Source organism: Molothrus ater, chromosome 7 (assembly GCF_012460135.2).
Source record: "Molothrus ater isolate BHLD 08-10-18 breed brown headed cowbird chromosome 7, BPBGC_Mater_1.1, whole genome shotgun sequence".
NCBI lineage: Eukaryota > Metazoa > Chordata > Aves > Passeriformes > Icteridae > Molothrus > Molothrus ater.
The window spans coordinates 21997861-22020704 of NC_050484.2; the positions used below are offsets into that span (position 1 = coordinate 21997861).

At 36.9% G+C, this 22844-nt stretch overlaps 1 protein-coding gene across 1 annotated transcript in view; it reads left to right on the forward strand.

The window, feature by feature from the left end:
* Window positions 1-22844, forward strand: part of PLA2R1 (phospholipase A2 receptor 1) — a 37138-nt gene that overhangs the window by 8539 nt on the left and 5755 nt on the right. Inside the window, exons 6-25 of the mRNA XM_036387083.2 lie at window positions 545-688; window positions 1709-1897; window positions 3272-3429; window positions 4807-4914; window positions 6458-6570; window positions 8527-8696; window positions 9654-9856; window positions 10149-10294; window positions 10776-10860; window positions 11232-11364; window positions 11774-11809; window positions 12224-12381; window positions 14836-14900; window positions 15245-15348; window positions 16638-16780; window positions 17602-17719; window positions 18498-18628; window positions 19197-19332; window positions 21756-21994; window positions 22529-22697. Coding sequence (XP_036242976.2) covers window positions 545-688; window positions 1709-1897; window positions 3272-3429; window positions 4807-4914; window positions 6458-6570; window positions 8527-8696; window positions 9654-9856; window positions 10149-10294; window positions 10776-10860; window positions 11232-11364; window positions 11774-11809; window positions 12224-12381; window positions 14836-14900; window positions 15245-15348; window positions 16638-16780; window positions 17602-17719; window positions 18498-18628; window positions 19197-19332; window positions 21756-21994; window positions 22529-22697 — 2748 coding nt within the window. The remainder of the gene's footprint in view (window positions 1-544; window positions 689-1708; window positions 1898-3271; window positions 3430-4806; window positions 4915-6457; window positions 6571-8526; window positions 8697-9653; window positions 9857-10148; window positions 10295-10775; window positions 10861-11231; window positions 11365-11773; window positions 11810-12223; window positions 12382-14835; window positions 14901-15244; window positions 15349-16637; window positions 16781-17601; window positions 17720-18497; window positions 18629-19196; window positions 19333-21755; window positions 21995-22528; window positions 22698-22844) is intronic.

Genomic DNA, 22844 nt, shown 5'->3' on the forward strand with positions numbered 1-22844 from the left:
GCTGAATTAAGTGAATGAGTGCACTTCTTTATGTTAGAAATATTTATTCATATTCATGAACTGAAAGCCTTTCTAGGGATGCAACATCAAGTGAGATCTGTCTCTTCAAAGCAGTAATGGTCTTGTCCTTTTGTACTTTTAAAGATGTTGCTTTGTTACATATTTAAAAACTGTAGCTACTTTCATGGAGGAAAGGAGTTTCAATTTTTTTATGTTAACAAGCTGTAATTACCATAAGCACATTAACATGAGTTTCGTGGCTTGGTTCGCTTAATTTTGAGGCCTGTCCACCACAATTAATTATAGACCCTCAAGCTTGTTTCAGTCTCTCATCTGAGAGTAGCAGCCAAGGAGGCATTGCCACACATGTAGTTAATGGTAAATGTTCAACTGTCCATAGTACTGGTATAATATTACTAGAAGTTTGGGTATGCAGGCTTGTTTATACATTAATTCAAGAAGTTGCAGAGAACCTTACACCACCATTTTACAACTAAGAACTGATTTTTTTGTAATTTTGTGCTTCTCAAAAATGTGTTTGCAGATATCTCTGATAACCGTTATAAAGAAAATCATTGTGCAGTGATTAATCCAAGACTGAAGTATGGCTGGAACAGTTATCTATGTGAATCTGGATTGCCTTTTGTATGCAAAAAATATTTAAATAAGACAGAGCATGAAACACTGGGTAAGTGTGTCAGTGTTACTGTATCTTGTTTGTGGGGGTGCAAGGAGAGCAAGAGAAGCCACCTGACTATAAGGACAGCAGAGCTGCACCTGCAGTAAATGTGTGGGTTTGCTAGTTTAAGTTGACTACATTTTACTTTAACTGATGTAATAACACTTTCTTCTGTTTAAATTCAGTCTTTGAAAACAAAGCACTCTTTGCTGAGAGTCTTAGAACAAACAATTTTAATACAAATAACATTTACTTGATTCCTTACACCATCAGTATGCTCATTCTCTTTTATATTACAATAAGAGACATACTAAGTTGCAAAATAGGTTTTCAGTGTAAATGGAATTAACCAGTGCCACACAGAAAAGAAAGATGTATAAATGTAGCACAAAATTTGCAGGGTTTTTTATGATGTGCTGTATTTTTGATACGCCAAAAAGTGTTGTACATATACTTCAAGTGTTTATACAATGAGTAAAGGATATATAGTGCATAGAATGACTCAGAATGACTCTCTGTTCTATAAGAAAGTTAAAAACAGAATTTACTTTATTCTAACATAGATTTTTTGTTTTATAAGAGCTACTTATGTAAATTTTTGGTTTTATATGAGCTACTTGCATAGGTTCAGCTCCTTCCTAGTAACTTAAAGAAAGTTTAGCAGCTTTTTTCAGATAATAAAGCAAGGCTATCCAAACTTTCTGTAGGTAATGTATCTGAAAAAGCTTTATCTGTCTTTGAACCAGTTTCAGAAGTAATAAGGGAGATAAACTGTGTTTTAAACTGAATTAGTTTTTGCCACTAGTCCAGCAGCCCAAACAGTTCAATCATCAAATAAAGTGGAAGAAATTTCAGTTTGCTTGGTAGGTGATGATCTGTAGAGCAGGTGTTTTGGCCACCTTAAGTCATCTTGGAAAACTCTGTTTTCAACATTTTAGGGTTAAGAAACAATCTCTGAATGTGTTATGAACATAGCATAAGATTGGCAATTCTTTCTAATGTGCATGAACTTGGTGTGCTCATTTCAAGATACCTGGCAGTATCATGCCACTCGTTGTGACGCTGGCTGGTACCCGCACAATCGCAACTGCTACAGACTTCATAAAGAGCACAAGAGCTGGAACGATGCTTCTCTCTCATGCCAAAGAGAAAATAGCAGGCTCATTAGTGTGTCCTCCATGGCAGATGAAGAGCTGCTCCTTAACTTGCTTGAAAGTGGTGAGTTTGAGGAGTTTAAGTGTGCAAGTGTTTCTTGAAGCATTTTGTGCTGCTCTTTTGTGCAGCTCTTTAACTTGGAACCATCTAAGCACTATATTATGTGGCACACCCAAATGATGTTTACAAAAAAAGAAATCATGTTGCATGCCCATTCTAGGAGTCTTAAAAATGCATAGACACCTTTTCCAATCACTATTCTTAAAATAAAGATACGACTCCATGAAGCAGACACAGTGAGGCCATAGTAAACATGCTAGCTTCTGTCCTTTCCTGTTCTTGCCTGGTTCCTTGCAAACTATTGCAAAATATTCAGTCATCAACCTTATACTAGAGCTGTGCTTAGAAGCACAACCAATTCAGTGTATCTTTGGCTTGCAAGCTGGCCTGATCCACTCTGCAAAATTGCTGCTATTACTGTGAGGGCAGAGTCCCCTTTGATGTCAGCAGGGCGTATCAAAGCACTTCTGCTGGTTCACATTGTCCTGAGAGGCAGCACAATTGCACAAGGAACTTAATGAACAAAAGCTCTTTGATGCAGCAATGCCAATACTTTTGTTTTCATATCAGCAGCAAAGGAAAGTGAGTATTTTCTGCCTGCCACTGACACCAGTGTGCTGGCAAAGCTGCACAGTTTGGTTGTGAGTTTTTCTCACAGAGCTGGGGCAGAGTGTCATGTGGAGATTAGGAGATAAACCTCCATCATCTTCCTCACCTCCATGAAGACCCTCCATAGATAACAAATACCATTGTTGGCAGGGATGCTGTAATGGATATATGTAAAATGGATATATGTAATTGTTCTCACCTTGAATTCAGCTTCAGTCTGCTGCTTCACTCCAGCCTGTTCAGGCTTCTCTTCAGGAGAAAGGCTTACATGCCTGAAAGCCTGAGTGCTCTTTCTCCTGTAGAAGCTGGTAAAATAAGACTTTACATCAAAATGCAAGCCTTGCCTCTCCTTTATTTGTTAGACACTGGCTACAACTGTGCTGTCACTGGACCATATAGCTCTCAGAGAATCCTAAAGCTGAGTGTGGCATGGAAAATTATAGGAGAAATATTTCACTCCCACATCAGTTTTTCTTCCCCATACACTTCAAGAAAGTGCATATGCTCTTACTTTGTATTTTTTAGGATTTTAAAGCATATTATCATGTATGTTGGTTCTATTTTTGAAATGAGTTAGCTTTCAAGAGCAATAGAACCTAGTCTCATCAGTAAGGTTTCCTAAGTTTATAGAGCTTTTATTTTTTTCCTGAAAGAAGGACATTCCTATAAAAATCCTATGAATAACTTTTAATGGTGGTGTCATGTTAGAGGAAAAACAGGCTTTATCACTTCACCATTAAAATCTGAACTCACTTAATTCTTTTACAGAAAATGTAACAGAGACATGGATTGGATTATACAGTAATAACACCCCTGTTGTTTTTGAGTGGTCAGATAGCACCCCAGCAAAATTCTCTAACTGGCACAGACAAGAACCTAACACCTTTCAAAGAACAGGACAACTCTGTGTTTTGGCACAAGGACCTGTAAGTTTTCTTTTTAAAAGAATTAGGCACTTTTATTTTAGCTCATAATAATTTTATTTCTTGCTGTGCATACTTTTTTAAACCATGACCTGGAGTATGACTTTGTTTTTGATTCCTAATGTATTCATGTTATGATAAATGCAGTACAGCCTTTAGAAACCAATGCATTCTGCAGTACTGATGCACAGAAAATTAATCACAGATTTAGAGCTTATGTTAAATAAAAAGTACTAAATATTTAAAGCTTGGCAAGTGGAAGAGAACAAATATGAGTGGGTATTTTGATAAAGTAATTTAAAATCCAAGTAGTGTGTATCATAATTTATGATGCATGAGTTCTGGTCTTGAAAGTTTCAAATTTATGTTTTGAAAAACTGTCAGCTGTGCCTGTATTATCTTTGTGTAAATATCTATAAATTTTATGGAGTGTCTTTCAAAACAATAGTCTAGGTCTACATGAAAGTATAGAAGTTGATAGCAGATTGATTGATAGAGAGACTGATACCAGATCAGTCAGGGTTTGTAAAACAGGGAGTACTGTTAAAACAACACTGTCCTATCTTGTTGGTATTCATGGCAGTGTCAATTCTTTTGTAATGTGGTCATGCATTTACTTTACTTTTGCAATTACCAGCTCTTAAACTCACTAATACATGACTTGCATAAGTAGCACTATAATTTTAAAAACTTTTTTGCAAAATATGTTTTGTCTGAGTGTGAAAACTGTATCAAGGGTTTCTGCTGTCTCTACAGTAGTGGGTCCAGTAGGTTACAGTCTTTAACTCAGGAGAAAACCAAGACAATTACAGTGACTGAGAAAAGTCTGTTCCTACTGGAAGCAGAAAATTGGACTTTGGATCAATGGGGGATTTTAGATTCCAAAGTAATATTTTACTCAGTTTGCAAGTGTAAACAAATAAACGAAAGTGTGTAATACAAGGAAAAAGTAGGTTTGGGATAAAATTTTTCAAGCATTGTTTTTGATGTATGTCCAGTATGTACAGATATGTGAAAATTATATGATACACAGTTTGTAATATCTTGAGTAAGGACTGTTCAAATATAGAGATTAATCTTACAAAGAACTGTGATAGCCAGAAAGAAAAGTGCTCTGGCATGGCCGTGGTGTTAATTAATTAAGATGCTTTACATCCTGAAGACTGAGTCAAAGAGACAAACCCATTTGTGTGATTGATTTGGGGTGTCCTGCTGAGAGTGTTGGTAGAAATAAATGGACCATCTACGGATAAGTAAATGGGGTGAGAAAAATTTTTTTAGTGAAAGGTTAAAAGAGGAAGAGAGAGAGTGATCTAATATTTGTATAGATATGCATGAGAATATCGGTATATATGGAATATACTCTCTTTTATTCCTTAGGAGGGACATTGGAGGATTAAAAATTGTGAAGACAAATCTTTCTATATCTGCAAAAAAACAGGGCAATTTAATAGTGTCTCTCCTGAACTGGAATCAAATTGTCCAGAGGTAAGTGGGTTTGTGGTTGTTTTAGAACTATATTAATGACATAGAATTATATAGGTAACTTCTAAATACAGCTACAGAACATGTGGATGCAAATAGATAATTTCAGTTTTTCATCCTAAGGACATGCATGTTTTGCTTGGAAAAATCACATTGTTTGCTTTAAAAGTATGTAAACTAAATTTTAATGTAAGATCAAAAGCCTTCACAAGATGCCTTTCATGGCTTGTTGTTTCATCAGTGATTGTGACCCAAGTTCCTATTTTTTTCTAGATCAAAAGTGAAACCCTTTTGTCCACCATCTGTGCAAATAATGGCTGTTATATGATGCCTCGTCCCACACATGGTTTTCATACATTGAAATGGAATGTCAGGGTGAAAACCTACCAGTTTCATTGACTCGGAGAAACTTGCACATTTGCTTTCAAACACAAATGGGAAGGAGCACAGCTATCTAACTAGGAGATTGTATCATATTTTCAGGCATTTAGGCTCTGTGTTCTGGTAGTAAAAGGAAGAATGTTAAAGTATGACTTAGTTTGCCATCAGTTCCTTTTCACAGTGTGGAAAGAGAAAACTTGTTGAATTTCTGTTATATTCAAAACTGTGGAGGGAAAAAAAATCTCTCTTTTCTAAGCTGCTTTATTATTTAGCTAATTGTCTTCCTTTTTTAAAATTTCCTCTTTTGTTTCTTGGGAAATGAAGAAACGCAGCCAGTTCAGTTGAATTATAAGAAGGTTGCAACTGAACTGTTCGGAGTCAGATGCAGTCTTTTGCCAGATGTAGTGTCCAGATCCAGAGTTCTTGTCATACCATTATGGACATTACTACTTGATTCCAGCTTAAAATTTCCAGAAGTTTAGGGTGACTGCATTTATTTCATTTGGACCAATGTATTTTGTCACTCAAGAATTTTGTGTATTGTTAGTGTAAGGAAATTTGTTTGACAGCACTTCAACTTCTTCTCAGTCCTGTGCCCCTCAGGATTGAGTCTCAAGGTATTGAGCCACTGGTCATAAGTATTTTGACCCACTCTGGCAACTTCTACTCAGGATAAATTTCGGCTTCTTGGTGTTTCACACCCTGTAAAAACATTTGCTGAACCCTCTTACAGTCCCTTGGCTTTGATCCTTTTCTTTCTAATGTGAAAAAAGTTACATTCAGTTAATCAAAAAACTGAGAGAATGTATTATCTCTTTATTCTCTTGCTTATTTAAAACAGTTGATCATAAATCCAGGCAGGTATGCTGCATGAGCTCGCACCAGCAGAACTTACACCAGTCCAGGTGGTGTCTCTTGGACACCCAGGGGTGAATGAAGTAAAAGACTAATAATGAGATGAAATGAGGCAGGCTGACCATGGACACAGTGTTCTGGCTCATCTGATATCCACATTTTCAGTGATCTTGAGGGTTACTGCTCTTCAACCATGGTAGGAAAGAAAAGATCTACAGGGATGCCAGGAATCATCAGACAAAAGGGGGCCAAGTTTTTAACAACTATACAATAATTAATAATCCATAAAATGATGTTCATTTCTTTTAAGGGATGGGAAAGACATGGTGGATATTGTTACAAAATCGACAGTACCCCTCGAAGTTTTGAACATGCTTCCAGTGGTTATTTCTGCCCATCTGCACTTGTATCAGTAACCAACAGGTAGTTAATGCTGTTAGACAGTGTGAAGATACCTCTAACAAGAACTATTCTAACTTTATAAAGCGTTGCATGGCAAAACATATCACCATTGTGAAATAATATTTGCTTGAGGGGTGAGCATAATTACTAACATCAGCTGAAATCAAAGGTGTGCTTTGCCTTACTTTTTAATTGAAAATAAATTTAATAACAAGCAATTGTTAGGCTAATAAACACTTTCAGCAATGTGCCCATTTGGGCATGCAGAAATCTAAAGAAAATGCTTGCTGCAGGGGTATGTAACATCTTTGAGAAACTTTATTAGTGTACTTGAAAAGTGTACTGAAAGATGAAAATATACTTATTTTTATAATGAGATAAATATAAAATTTTAATCCAAATCAATTAATGTTTTATAAATGTTTCTATTTATGTATTAATTTTATGTGGTTTCTCAGCAAATAGGGTAAGAGAGTAAATGTTTGAAAGCATTTGTTGCTGTTTTCCCATGCCTTGTGCTTATTTGCCTCTATTCCAGCTTTAGGAAGAGCTTTCTCCTCTGTAGATGTCCAGATGTTTGAGTTTTCTCTGCTTCCTTTGTTATTCACCCTTCATGATGGCTTTTCTTTAAAGTTTGACATACTAATAGATAAATTACATCGATACTGTGACTGCTGCCTATTTATAGTTTAAAAAAATCCTAAATAACAACAAAAAAAACAAAAACAACCCAAACCCTAAAAATACAAGGAGGAAATATCTACTCCCTTTAGACCAGGGAAAGTAACCCTCAGCAATCAGATAAAGAGTCAGTAGGTATTTTAGGAAACCACTGGCTACCCTACATAAAGATTGACATCAGTGGGAATTTGCTCTGCCCAGTGGTTCCAGGATTGTGCACAGGGTGTGCAGCACTGAGCTGTAGTGTGACAAAGGTCCTTTCAGGGGGAATAAGGGACAAATTCTTGCAGCTGAGCATTGGCAGCTCAAATGTGGTAGGGAGCTGTAGGCATGCTGCGCATCACTAGAATAATGTCTTCTCTTTTCTGCTTTTTTTATTTTTATTTTTTCACTTCTTGGTGTAGCCATCACTAATTATTACGTTTTTTCCCAGTTCCAGTTAGCAGCAGTAGCAAGGAGTAGCAAAAGCATGTTAGTTTAGTGGTTTTGTTAAATTACTGCTGGGGTTTGTTGTTCTGGAGTGAAAACTGCAAAACTTTTTCAGTTACTGATCCTAAAATGTTCATGAGATAGTAAGTTGTACAGGAAGGAGAGTAGACATAAAAAGAGGAAATGAAAATTAAATACAAGTTCGGAGTCCCTCACAGTGTTACAGATACTGTAACACTGATCACAGTGTTACATTCCATCTTTTGCATTAATGTCATCCTTATATTTAGCCATTATTTTCTGAGTTTGTATAACAATTATATCAGAACTAATTGTATTTAAGTGAAAATTGGATTACTATGCGCAGCAGTTATAACTTGCAAAAAGGTGCATGTCTCTTAGATAACTTTAGTGAAGAAAGCAAGATTCTTTGTAGTCAGTTCAGTTGGTGCTTTGGGTCCTTCAGATCTGGTTTCTTAGTGCTGGTTTGTGTATCTGCTGGTTTCAGTAGGACACTTCTGTGCAGAGGTTTTTCTTTTCTTTCTTCTGGAGCCTTTTCAGACCCCACTAACATTTTTCCTTCATACCTGGAGTTTCTTGTTTTAATTTGTGCATCATTAATACATTCTGTCTTTACATCTTGCAATTCAAGCACTGAGGTTTTAAGATCTGATTCTACTGTTTCTTTTATGTGCTCAAGTGCTGAAAAAATAGGGGTACAGACTTATACCTCAAGTTCCCCACAGCATTCTGTAAAGAAAATTAAGTACATCCATTATATTTTTCTCTTCTGAGAAAATTTAAATGATATCACGAGAGATATTCACTGAAATATCAATTTACCTTTATTTTGATTATTTTATTAAGGTTTGAACAAGCTTTTATCAACAGCATGATCCGCAACATGGCAGAATCTGAGAGAACTTATTTTTGGATAGGATTGCAAGACCTTAACAACACAGGAGAATACTTTTGGCTCAGTACAGCAGGCAAGAATCACTCAGTGAGCTACACAAACTGGAGCAAGTACCAACCACGTGAGTAGCATGCTGGTAAAAATTGCAGTGGCTGGAAATGGAAACTGGGGAGGGTGCTCTCTTCTCCACAGCACCAGTGGCTTAGCAGGGACTGAAGAGTCCCAGTCCTTTCCTCCCTGCTTGGCCAGGAGAGCAGAGAGATAAATTTGCATCTGCTGTTGGCTCCACAACCTGAAGTTGCTCACAGTCAGGTTCTCCCTACAGACACAGCTAATCCCTGAAATTTTTCTTTTCCCATGAGGTGTCTTTCATACATTCCTTTATGAACTATAATACATTTGTTGCATACATAATATTTTTTTAAAGAACGTCAAAAACCAAACTTGATGCTTTCCATACATTTCTTCGTGAGCTTTTCAAGGGCTTTCTGAGACTCCCAGCAAAAGATCCTAGAAAAGTAATGAATCTTATTCAGTAACAGTCACAGTTTGAAAATTGTGTTCTATATGAAAAATAGGCCAGAGGTTGCCAGAAACATTTCTGTGAATAACAGTGTGGAGGTTTCTTCTTCTTCCCCTTGAGTTTAATCTTGCTTGTTTCATAGTAATTCTTAGGAAATATCAAGAACAAAAGTGAAAATGTTCAACAGTTGTTCAACCTTTGAAACATAAACCACTAAGGAATACCTGAAAATAGAGATATAAAGATAATCCATTTCAATAATGATTTGGACTCTATACATGTATTGCTTTACTAGTGCATTTTGCAAAAGTAATATTTTCAATTGCACTTCTTCTCATGCATTTTGTGAGAGGAACTGTTTGTCCTTTTCATTTTACAAGCTCAAGCCAGCCAAGAGAGGCTTATAAATTGGCTGCTTACCAAAGAATTTGCTAGTTTTGTAAGTTCATTAAGCTTTTATCCAGAAACCCATGTCAACAAAACAGCAACTTGACCAAAGCAATCACAGAATTCAGATGTTCTATTCTGATATTCAGCACTTATTCCCATGTCTAGGTCATTCTGGAGGATGTGTGGCTATGCGAGGGCAGCACCCTGTTGGTTACTGGGAGGTGAAAAGCTGTAAGAACTTCAAAGCCATGTCATTGTGCAAGCAAAAAGTCAATTCTTATGAAGAACCTGAGCTTACTTTTCAAAAATATTCGAGTTCCTGCTATTTTGGATGGGAGTCAGAACCTAATCTGCTCAACTGCTACAAGGTACATGTCATACTTGCTTTGAGTTTTTCTGATTCTACATCAGCTTAAGAATATGCTGTTCCTAAAACATTTTTGATGAGGCATTATTTCTTTGACTCAACAAACAAAAGTTTCCTGTTACCATCCTGCACTGCATTTGAAAGTGAAAGAAAGTAACAAGAATCAGAGCTTTGCTTGAAATTTACCTGGTTTGGTTAGGAAAAACTGTGACTAATATTTGATTTTTATGGGTTTCTGAAAAAACTGCTCTCTAAAACAAACTAAATTTATGACAATGGTTATTTTATTGCAGATATTTCACAATGAAAAAGTTCTGATGAGAAGAACATGGGATGAAGCAGAAGCATTATGTCGAGATTTTGGAGCCCATCTTGCTAGTTTTAGCCACATCTATGAAGAAACATTTTTAAACAATCTATTATATACAATTTTTGATAGGTAAATATATTTTTAACACCAACAAGATTTATCATAATTGTACTAATCTACAATTGACATTATTCCATCCTCTTTGCTAGTGTCCAAAGAAGTCCCTACTCTAACATGAACTAAAAATTGAGTGAAATGCATCAGCAGCATTTCAATGTGATTCTTTTTGAAGATGATCTTTGTGGTAAATGTTGAGCAGCTGTTGTTGTCAAGGTGGTGTTTTTGTGAATTAACATTCCTTGTTGAAATGGAGGTTCTACCATTTTAATCCTATTTTAAATGTTTTCATCTTGTAAAACATAATCTAACATTTTAGTGGGAAAGCAAGAGTTTACTTCAAGAATTCTAAAAAGTTAAGAAACGTATTATGGAGTAATATATTGAATTGAAGAAGAAATTAATATGTGTATTTGTACTATTGAAAAATTATTTCTGAAATGGCCAAGGAAAAAGTGCATGAGAAATGTTATTTTCTTTGTTTCTGTTATAGAACAGAAGAGAGACAGTTCTGGATTGGATTTAATAAAAGAAATGCACTTTCTGGAGGGACGTGGCAGTGGTCTGACAGAACACCTGTAACTATCTGTTTACTCTGTTTTTCAGTAACCTTTCAAGTCACATCTGAGCATACATTGAACCAAGGCAAAGGCTTTTAGATGTGGGCAGCTGCTGTTAATCATGTCAAAATTTGTTAGGTTTCATAGCTATTCCCTTATTTTTATGAAGAAGAAGTCTGATACGAGTGAGTTGGTCAGGACATCGGGAGACCGTGACTATGGACCCTATTATTTGTATTTTACCATCATAATTTAGGCAGTCCTCTAGTTGTTGCTTAGCTGTTCCTATTGTACACACATGTCTAAATCCTTCCTTTTTCTCCATGATGAGGTTTCTAAATGCTTCATCTTGGGCTGTCAGTGAAAGAGAATGAATGTGCTGTTTTCAGGTTGTATCTTCATTTTTGGAGGACAAGTATGTTGAAGATGACTCAAGAAGCTGTGGTGTGTTCAAAGTAAACAGAACAGTCTTTCCAGCACACTGCAAAGAAAAGCGTGAATGGATATGCAAAATACCAAAAGGTAGAATGTTAATTATCATGCACTGTCTGTTACACACATTACTTGCAATTCAGTAGAGACAAAGAAAAAAATATCTAAAAATCTCCTTTTTAGCCACCTCTGGAGTTCTCACTGGTCTTCTGCATGGAATCATGGCAAAGCTAAATGGGTTATTCCACTTATGGAATAACCCAAATGGGTTATTCCACTTGTTGTTCAGTTAACAGATGTAATGTCAACAGTCATATAGCAAGATTACCAGTTAATTGGAAATACCCATTCAAAGTTGTTCTTCATAAAAACGACTGTATTTTTTAGTGAGTGTGGCAATTATTTTATTTAATTCCATGTTTAATTCCCTTTTTTATCCCTGAACAAGAATAGCAATATTCTTAATGATTTTTGGTTTGTTTTTGGGCTTTTTTTGCAGGTGTCAAACCAATGAGTCCAGTTTGGTACACAGCTGGTATGAAAATATTTTCTTTTTTTCATCTTGAAACAATATCACTTAGACATACAATTTAAGCCTTCTTAAAAATAAAATAACTAAAATATTCTATGTTGAAAATTTACAGTAAGGATCTCTGTAGGAACTATTTGTTAGAGATCAAATCTGCCACTGTTGTTTAGGAATACCAGAGCATCAGATACTGCTCTTGATATCACTGCAGTCTCAGGGGATAGAGTATTAGGGAAAAAAAACCTCATAGTCCATTTTTTGTCACCACAAATTGATATGTTAAAAATGGTTCTGCTGTTCCTTGTGGTATATTTGTCCTCTGACATGTAGCTGCAGGCAGACCATGGGGGTAAAAAAAGATGAGACTTGAAATGAGATTTTTACCCCTGCACACCATTGACTCTTTTGCTTATTTTCTAGAATTGCCCTGGTCATACTATCAAGGAGCAGAATATCTTTTCCATGTCAGCCCTGCAGAATGGGAAACATGTAAATTTGTCTGTGGCTGGCTTCGTGGTGGATTGGCAATAGTAAATTCTTCTGGTGAACAAACCTTTATTCAAAATAAAATAAGGAAGGTAAGAAAAAAACACCCCTTTTAAAAAATAAACCCTCAGGCTATTTTCTGTCATATCTTACAGAGAATCTGTCTCCTGTTATTCCAGGTAGAATCTAAAAGACATTTTACTTTAGAAATAATTTTCTGGCTGTCTTCATTTCCCATATCTCTCCCTGAAGCCCTATTTAGCTTAAGAAGTCAATAACATTTCAAATCTGCAGAATCAGCTCTACTATTGAGCAGGTTGATCAATCTGCCTCAAAAGACCCAAGAGGAGCAAAAGCCAGATTCCTATCCCAAAGCTGGGAAGGTAATTGGGGGCAAAGAGAAAAGTGTGTTTCATGTGTGGTGTACATCCCTCTCTGCCCACCCCTCTCTGTCCACGGGAAGCCATCATGGTTTCTCACATTCCAACAGTGTTTCTGTCCACAGATTTGTATTATGTCTACTGAATTTACCCCCCTTGTGACTATGGATTTTTATATGGGGAGAAAAAAGACATTTTCCTCTAAATTTCCTCCTCTGGTTTACAGCAGAATTTTTCTAGAATTTTCTGATGTAACAAACAGCTTTGAAAGTGAGAAATAGCTTCACAAGCAGATTAATTCCCAAGAAACTGAGTCTGTTTCCTTTTAGGTGTTCTCAGTAAAACCAAAATAATGACAATTTTAAAAATTAATGAAAATATTCTGTCTGCCTTACTGAGGACAAAATTCTACAGCTGTAATGTAAAGGGATATTGTAGTGTAATCTTTAAAAGAACATCTGGTTCTGGGTAGAAAAGCTCTTGACCCACACTTACTGTGTACAGGCCTTCTCTGCCTTTAACTTGTAACAGAAAGCATAAATAGAATTGTGTTGTAGTAATATAGGGTCTCTCACTTTCCAAGGAATTATGTATAATTTTTATCTTCTATTTAAGTAATTTTATATTAAAGCATGATGAAATAGATTTAAACTAATAGATCATGGCAGAAAAAGGTTTTCATGAAAAGCAACATAAATGGCTATACTGTCTTGTCTTCTTCCACATCTACCAGAGACTGTGATGAGATGTAATTACTACGTCACCTAACTCTGAATATTTATGACTTTTAAAAAATTACATAAATTTTTAAAAATATATATTTCTCCAACTTAAGATCACTTAAAATGGATAATCAGAATGCCGCTTTAGTAATGTTTACGTACATGAGGTCTTTCAAAAGTGGATTGATCATTAAAGTTAGTGGATATTTCAAAAGTTTATGAACATTCTGCAGTGAAAAAGCAAATTTTAGTCTCTTTATACTGGAAATCTGCTTAACTTCCTAGAAGTTTTGTCTCAGAATACAACATACACAGGTATTTTAAAGCCTGCTGGGTTTGGCTGAGCTTTCTCAGCATAGCCACATTTGTCCCTGAGTGATTGTAATTATTTTGCTGTGGAAGTAGGAGTAATGGCAATCATTAAAATAATACTCAGCAGTCTAAATAAACTTTGCATGTATCATTTGAAAACTTGGTCAAAATTTCTTAGCGTGGAATTTGAAATCACATTTTTCACTATTTCTTTAAAAACTGTAATATGTAGACTGAGTGCTGTGATTAGAAAATTTAAACTCAGGGGCCAGGCAATACCAAATCAGAGAGCATTCCAGAGTCTTTTGTCAGAAATATGTTTCCTTCATTTACTAAATAAGATGTGAGCTGGAGAAATCCTAACTGTAACTTGAAGGACAGTGTGGAGGCACAACACAGGCTGGACATCAGTTCTTTCTGACAAAAAATAAACGTTTTACTGATACAGGGTGGCTTCTCTAGTGTCCTGTACATTCAGAATTTTTTGGTTTTTCTTCTTCCAAAAGCTCCCAAACTGTGATTGAGTGGCTAACCCTGAAGTGAAACTGATTCATAGCTGAAACTAGAATCAATTCAACAAAGCAATAACACATGGCTGTTGGAATTACATTATTTCCATGCTTTTTCAGTAACACTTGGCCTTTTAGAAGCAAAGGTCTAGATCCTTTCATGAGAGCAGCAATCAATCGGGAAAGCATCTCTAGAGTACTCTGGTATGAACCATGCAAAATTAGTAAATGTTCAGAAAGCATTTTGGAAACATCGAGGATCAGCACTATATTACTGCTTAAAGGAAATATTTGCTATTGTTTCATTTTAGGAATTGGGGGAAGACAAATTATGGTCTAACATAACATGACAGTCTTTTCAAACCAGATAGGCTGTAAATTCCTGGGTTATAGAAGACACATCAGCAATCCTGTGGAAATTTGGGAGCTAAATCATGCTCTACTCAAGTGAATAATCCCACTGAAGTTATATGAATTAACATGGGCAGGGTTTAGCACCTGTTCTTCCCATTGGAACCCAATAGAGATGCTACTTGAATACACAGTCTGACTTTAGGAGTTTGGTAATCCATTGGTAGGAGGGCAACAACATCTAAACACATGGCAAACCATTTCTTTTGTAGCTCTCAACTACTGATGTTCACTGGTGGATTGGATTGCACGCAGAAAACCTCAGCGAGGAGTTTCGGTAAGAACTCATGTGTGCCACAGTGCTGTGAGCTGTGCTTGGCATGCCCTGTCCCACTATGATGGGCCAGAGCAGTTTGGTGACTGAGGGATATTCAAGAGACAATTTAAATTCCTATGTAAATATCCTTCAGAATAATATTGCTCTTAATTTATCTCCCCATTGCAGAATTCCTTCTGACAAGGTTGTGAAAGACATTTATATAGACCTTGGTCACAGTGGTTGTTTGTTTATTTTCTTCTCCCTTGCATCACCTTTTGAACCCTTTGATGAAGGGTGTGAATTTAGGTAAGGATAGGACAAAGGGGGAAAAGTGAAACTTCATTCTTAATATTTCTGTGCAGCTGGAGAGATGAATCACCAGTAACGTATCAGAACTGGGATGAAGGGAGGGAAAGAGATCTGCAGAAACCAGGGAAAAGATGTGGCTTCATTTCATCACAAACAGGTTTCTTTTCTATTTCCTTTTGCTGCAGTAATTGTAACTTTATTCTATTGTTGGCCAAAGGGTTTCTATTTTTTCTTTGCTTTTGAGAAATGCAATCCATATTGAAGTCCTGTTCCATAGTTATAATTTGCATGACTCCTTCTGTGATTAAGAAAATAATAATGAAATATCATTAACATGCTCAGAGACTAGGTTTTAGGTGTTAAAAGTATATTAATAGTTACAGCTCTCTAATGTCAAAAAACAAAGATTCCAGTGATATTGATACCTCAGTTTTAATTGGGCTTTTATGTGGAACAGCAGTAATGTTAATGCATTGCTTGTGTTCACAGTTTTCAGAACCAAATGACCCACATGCACTTAGCAACAATTTTTCCTACATCTATAAACCGTTTTTCTATCAGCACATGACTTTAAGTACTCAGATTTCTACATTATTTTTGATCCCATGGCCAATCTGCTGAGGGATTTTTGGGTGCCATAATTTTGGTGCTAGCCTTTCAATCATGACAAAGCTTTATATTTTACTGGGGTATTAAAAAAAAGTCACAGTACTGCTGACTTAGTGACTTCTATCATTTTCCAGTGTCTGTTTTCTGATGATCTGCAAGTCATATGATAAAGTAAACAGGTCAGGTTCCAAGAAAAATAAAAATAGCCAGCTTTGCATTTGTGAGAAGTGCTGAAAAAGATTATTGCAGCTGCAGTCTTGTAATCCCAGGCTCGAAAGTCAAAACTGAAAAAACATAAAACCTTCTTTTTTTCCACATGTTATCTTGGGGTTTTGATTCATGACTTATGAAGGCTTGAGTGTGCCATTGCCATATTTAGTATCAGATAAAAGGAAGAGATGCCCACCCTCCCCCCTCAGCTGGCCAAAGGTGGGGGCTGGCCATAAATTTGTTGAGTTCCTGAAAAGTGTGTTTTCCTCCTAAGCAGGTCAGCATTTCATATCATCACCTGGATCTTGCCAGAAATTTTCAATGTAAGGAAGTCAAACTATCTTATCTGGAAGGCATCTCTCTTTTTTTTTTTTTTTTTTAATAAATAGTTTTATAGTCACATGTTATGTGACTTAGTGTAGAGGAATTGGTTTTACTTGATAAAATTAAACTGGAAATAAAAGGTTGTGCCCATGAACCATCAAATCCACTGTAATGCAGTATGTCCAAATGTATTTGATGTAGAATGTCTTTTTACTCAGATAATAAACAATATCCAAGCTATCTAAAAAAAACCCTTTCCAATTCTCAAACCAACATTGAACTGTGTTTTTTCTTTTTGTTCAGGACTCTGGGGTGATGAAAACTGTACTGTTTCTCTTCCCTGCATTTGTAAACGTAACATTCCAAAGAAGATAGAGAAGGAGATTCCAAAAGACCCAAACCAACAAGGAGCATGTCCCAAAGGCTGGTTGCACTTTGGATTCAAAGTAAAACCTTTTTTTATGCTGTTTTTTTGCTCAAAATGCATTCCATATGTAGGACAGAAATCATACTTAAGGATTACTTAATATTTGAAGATTTTATTGCTTTTTGAAAGGAGAGCTTTTAGGTTTATAACCACTGACATGGTGACCCAAGATTTATTGCAGTTAAATAGCTGCCCCCAACTTTAAGAAGTTGTCTTAACAAGGTGTTAAAAATTTTACTTTAGTTTCAGGGAGTAAATACTCATGTATGCAAAAGCTATGCAATTGTATTTGTGCCTTTGCCATAAAAAGCCTGCTCCATCCTCTCTTTTCCATATATGACAATTTCAAGTGTCTTTTATGATCTCAAAAGAGGTCTCTAACCCCTTGATGTGCTAAATGGATCCCTAATTGCTGCTGTCCTCTGAAACATGCTGTTTCAAATGGCCTTCATTAAAGGTAATTATAAACCAAAGTGAATTTGCAATTGTGGGTCAAAAGGTGACTATTTCATCTGGCTTCTCTTAAATGCCTAAGTTCCTTATTAGCAACATGCATTGAGGTGACTGAATTTATCCCAGTGCTCACTGCAGTGACTGCAAGGATAAATTTAACCTCGATTGTTTGCCTTGAAACAACTGATTTGAATGCAATCCATATCACAGCTGGAAACTAACACTGAGCATGCTGGAGATGTCCATGGCAGGACAGAAAGCAGTGAAATATTTAACATTCAGTAACAGCATGTGAAATGTTTTAGTGACCACTCTTAGTGATTGATAAATGGCTGGAGGAAAGCAAACAAAGCAAGTTTGTTTGTTTGGTTTTGTTTTTTGAAACAGTGCTTTTTAATACAAATTCCAAAGGATCTGGAACATCTGAGAAACTGGTACTCTGCACAGGAATTCTGCAGTAACTATGATGGGTCACTTGCTATCCTGGAAGATGAACTGGAGCAAGGTAGAGTGCTGGAAATATTGTTAAATAAATAACACATCATTTTCATTAGGATGCTGTAGTAAAGTTTAATCTTGGATACAGATTTAGGAAAGAAGATCGTTCAGCTCTTACCCATGGTTCCACTGCTTTAAACACATTAATGTTTCTCAGTTTGATGAAATTTAAAGGTTCAGTGAGATACATGACAGGTACATTTTAAGGAATAATGGCAAATTCTTTTGTGCTTACCATGCTTTAAAAATACTCCCAAAAATGGAATACCCATTTAAAAATTTGCAGTTTAAAATTTCTGCCTCATTATCTAATATTTATCTTTCAGTAGTACTTAAAATCTTATCTGTAGTATAGCACCAGGCTGGAACTGTCAGAGAAATTAATGCCATCAAATTTGAAAATATTTATGAACAAAAACCTGTAGGTGAATTTCACACACACTTGTAAAACCACTTATTTGGATGTGGGAGGAATCTCACTGGCTATCTTTAGTTAAAAAATCTTCAACTAAAACTGGGAAAAGCTTCTTCAGCTGGACTGTATAGTGGTTGGGCTGGTATTATTAGCTAATGTACTAGATCCTAACCCAATTGAAATTAAGCAATTTAACTGAATTTATGGTAAGATGATACTGAAATGCCACTCAGTCTTATTTTCTGGTAATTGTGTAACATCATTGATTGGAAATTATTTTTTCAATGCTTTAGAGTGTTGCAAGAGACTTGATCTATCCCTAAAAGTTTATTGGTCTATTTTATTTTTTTGTTTCTGTTTCATTTTGAAGCTTTCATAACAATGAATCTCTATGGGTGGAAAACAAGCGTTTGGATAGGTTTCCAGAGTGACGATTATGAAAAATGGTTGAATCAAAATCCTCAGATGTATTCTAACTGGTCACCAGTTGAACTAGTGGATGTGAGTATTTTCAGGGGGTTGTGACAGTGAGATGTTGGTTTTATCCATAAAAATCATGACTTCCATAAGTTAGGGCCAAAGTTGTTACAGCAGTTTAGGCTGCTCTTAATTTTTGCAACTTCGAAGAACTGTAGGTACAGATTTACAGGCACAACTAGAAGTAGCAAACAAGGCACCATTGAGACAGACATTCACTTAATTTGTGGCTCTACTCACATTCTCTTGCAGCTGGTTTTAAGCAGCAAACTTGGAATCATGTGGTTAGTATTACATGCTTGGTCTGAGCAAAGTTTAGGAACAAGATTATTAATTTCCTATTTTAATACATTGTTTTACAACATGTTGGTCCCAATTATTGTTAGCATTTTGGATTGTTCACTGAAAGCTTGTGGCTTTTTAATTATGAGTTTATTGTTTCAAATTGTATTTATGGGACTGTTCATTGTTCTACCTAAATGTTTGTCATAGAGACTTTGAGATAATTATTCTCTTAAATTTAATTTAATAATGCTGTATTGTTTTACACTGTGTATATTTAAATTAATGTAAGGTTCTGTGTTGATTGCAGAGAGAGCATTTTAACATTCAAGATCAACTTCCCCTGTGTACATTGGTATCAAATAGCCCTAATTTTTATTTTACGGGAAAATGGTACTTAGAAAACTGTCAGAAAAATTATGGGTTTGTCTGCCAAAAGACTCAGGGTAAGGTTTTGTCTTGCTTTGCTTCTGTTCTCTTTTCTTACTATATGGAATTTGTCTTACTTTGTTTTTATCTAGAAGCAGCTTTTTATAAGTGTCTCTAAAACAAGGAACATAAAAGATTTCTAAGACAGTTTGATGTTTAGACAGATTAGCTCTACACTATTTAATAAATCAGTAGCTGGGATGTAGAAGTAATTGCTAAAAAACATTCTGTTATTAACTTTTCCTCCTAACTTTGAGCATTCTGTAGTGTATCTTTGAATTAGAAATAGAGATGAAATTTTGTATTTTCTCTCATGGCTGCAGAGTAACCACAAAATGCTAAACTGAGGATGATTTTGATGAAAATAAGATTTAGGGTGGGGGGTTGTAACTTGCAACGTTAGATCAGAAGAGACTGTAGCAAATACATTTTTCTGAACAGTGAGGATCTGACTGGCTTATTGAATAGAGCTTGGCTTCTGTTTTCTAGTACACACTTCTCTAATTCTGGTACCGTAAAGTTCCTTTGCCAGAAGCATGAAGTGTTTGGGAGGAACAGGGTTCGTGCTGGGGAGGAACAGGGTTCATGTTTGGGAGGAACAGGGTTTGTTGTGTTTCCCCAAGCCATGTTCCAGGGCTGCCTCTGGGCTGGGGGCCGTGGGCAGCTCTGGAGCCCCATCCCAGGTCCCAGGGCAGCCCCTCTGCCAGCAGGACACTGCCACAGCACCCAAACAGGGCAGCAGCACACTGGTGACCCTGGGGTGAGGGAGAGCTGACATCTGAGCCTGTGGGGAGTCTCCTTGGCAGCTGCCTCTGCTGCAGGGTGGTTTTGTATGACTCAGCTCTATATTCTATTATCACCCTTACATTTAACCCTAAAGTGCAGAGACAACACTCTGCTACTGTTGCCTGGGAGGGGAGGCACAGCCAGCTGGGAAGCAGAACAAGTACCAGCTTAGGGCACTGCTTACGTGTCACTCATAGCTGGATTTTACATTTATTGGGAACTGCAGTTGTGAGAAGGACTGGTGTGATCCTGCACACAGTGCAGAAAAGATAAATAAACGTGCTTTCCTGCTGGTTTGTTTCAGTTACATCCCAATCGTTTGTATTTTAACCCCTTGCTGCTGCTTGAGACAGAGAGGGGAGGCGTGGAAAGGCAGGAAGGAAAACAGTTCCCTTATGGTGGCCGGGATTCTGGCAAGGGTTTGGGCTGCAGTGGGTGCTCAGGATCCTACCCACCTTTCTCAGCTGTGTCACTGAAAGTCAGGAATAAAACTCTCCAACACTGTAATTTCAGTGTTAGAAAGCTGGATTATTTTATTTCGGTGCCAGGCGTGCAGGGAAGATCTGCTCCTATTCCATGCCCTGCAGCCAGCCAACAGACTAGTTGAAATCTGTGAAACTTATACATATTCATTACATTTCCCCAAACTCATACATATATGCTAAATGTTCTGTGAATTCTTTTGCATATTTAAATCACTTCTTGGAGCTTATATTACATTACTTTAGAGTAGGGGTCTTTTGAGGGTCTCTGGTGGCCATTTGGGGAACATCCCATTCCTCTAATTATCTATTTTTGGTCATAGCCCTCCAAAAAAGTTTATTTTCTTGGAATGAATCCCCGTGATGTGGGCTGGTCAAGATATACTTTCATATATCAGATGACCACTTGCCCACTAAGCACTGTTGGTTAAAGCTAAAGGAATTCACAAGGTTCAAATGCTTTTTGTTACAATTGAAGATTTTCCCAGCAGGGCAGTGGATCTGATAGTGGCCCATGGGCCTGGCTGTAATGCAGTTCAGCACTGCCCCGTGCACAGCAGAGTGCTCCTGGGCTAAATGGACCATCCTGCCTCCCCAGTGGGACACCCATGGCACTTTCCCAAACTATCAGGCAGTTCAGTTTGCTAAGTCAGCAGAAAATTTCCGTGTATTTTTCTTGTTTCCTGCTTTTTTTTTTAATTTTCCTCTAATTACTGTCATTTTCTGCAGCTTTTTACAGGCTGTGTCAGGTTTGTGCAGGGTCAGGCGAACACCAGACCAAGGAATTTGCAGCAAGAAGAGCAGAGAAGCAGGGAAGGGAGTAGTGAGACAGCCTCTTGCTGGCAGTAGTGAACTGCTAAATTTGCTCAAGTGTCCAAACAGATGTGTCAGTTCCTGGAAAGATGAGTTGGTGCTTTGCTTCTGCCATCCTGCCTGCATTCCATCTCCCCTTTTTTTGAATTATTTTCTGAAGGAGACTAAAATGAAAGAAAGCAGCAGTGGATTTGAACTGAGCTTTCTTTTTTAAATTTCACAGTGCCTTCCTAAAACCAAGGAGCTTTCAATTTTTTAATTTATTTGTAACAATAGTTCTGATTATTTTAGAAGCTGCTCAGCTATGATAAAGTTGTCTGTTTTAAAAATAAGTTCTTTTTCTTTCCTGTTTGTAACAGACATGTCCAGACATCTTATCAATGCATCCGATATGTATCCTGTGCCCGATACTTTAGAATATGGAAACAGAATGTATAAACTAATAAGTGGGAATTTTACATGGTCTTCAGCATTGCAAGCCTGCAAGGCAAACAGTGCAGAGCTGGTGAGCATTACAGACCAGTACCACCAGGCCTTCCTCACCGTCATCATCAACCGCCTGGGATACAGCCACTGGATCGGCCTCTTCACTTCCGACGTACGTAGGAGGCTCCCGACTGTCAGTGGGATGCTGCAAAGGAGATTTTCCAGTAACAAACTAGTGAGCTGTGTCATTGATTTGAAGTCACAGAAAGTTTGCATCTAGAGGTGAAACACTGGAAAATTTGAGCCTTAAACTTACTTCTTTTTTTTTTTTTTTTCTTTTAACATAATGTGTAAGTCCAGTGACAGCCAGTTTGGTACAACAACTACTGAAAACTAAATGCCACAGATAACTTTTAAAAACACTGGGGAAAAAAATCTCTTGAAACATTGACATTGAAATTTCATTGTTTCATTCATAGTAGCCCAATGGCCCAAATAACTGCTAGCTGAAAACAGAAAATTAGATGTAGTTTGTAGTCTTCCAAAAGGAGTCGGGAGGATCCTTGGCTCTGCCTTTTGTTGATCCTTGCTGGGCTTTTGGAAAATCAAGACATTCTGTAATTCTGGTGAGGATGCCACCAAAAGAAGATTAACTTGTGTGGTGCTGAATTGTATCCAAAAAATAACCTGAAATTTGTTTTGACAGAATGGGCTTAATTTTGAATGGTCAGATGGGACCAGGTCTTTGTTTTCCTTCTGGGAGGACGATGAGTCCCAGGCCTTGGGCGGCTGTGTTTACATTGATACTTCAGGACACTGGAAAAGTGCAAATTGTGAACAACTTCTGCAAGGAGCAGTTTGCCATGTGCCACCCAGTAAGTCTTTCAAGGTTTATATTCAACCTTTGCATCTGCAAGTGTGTGTACTGACAGTGGAAATATGTGAAAGGAGGTTAATTGGTTAGAGGTTGAGCAATGTTAAGCAAGGCTGGCTATTACTTAAAACTGAAGTGTATTTCTCTG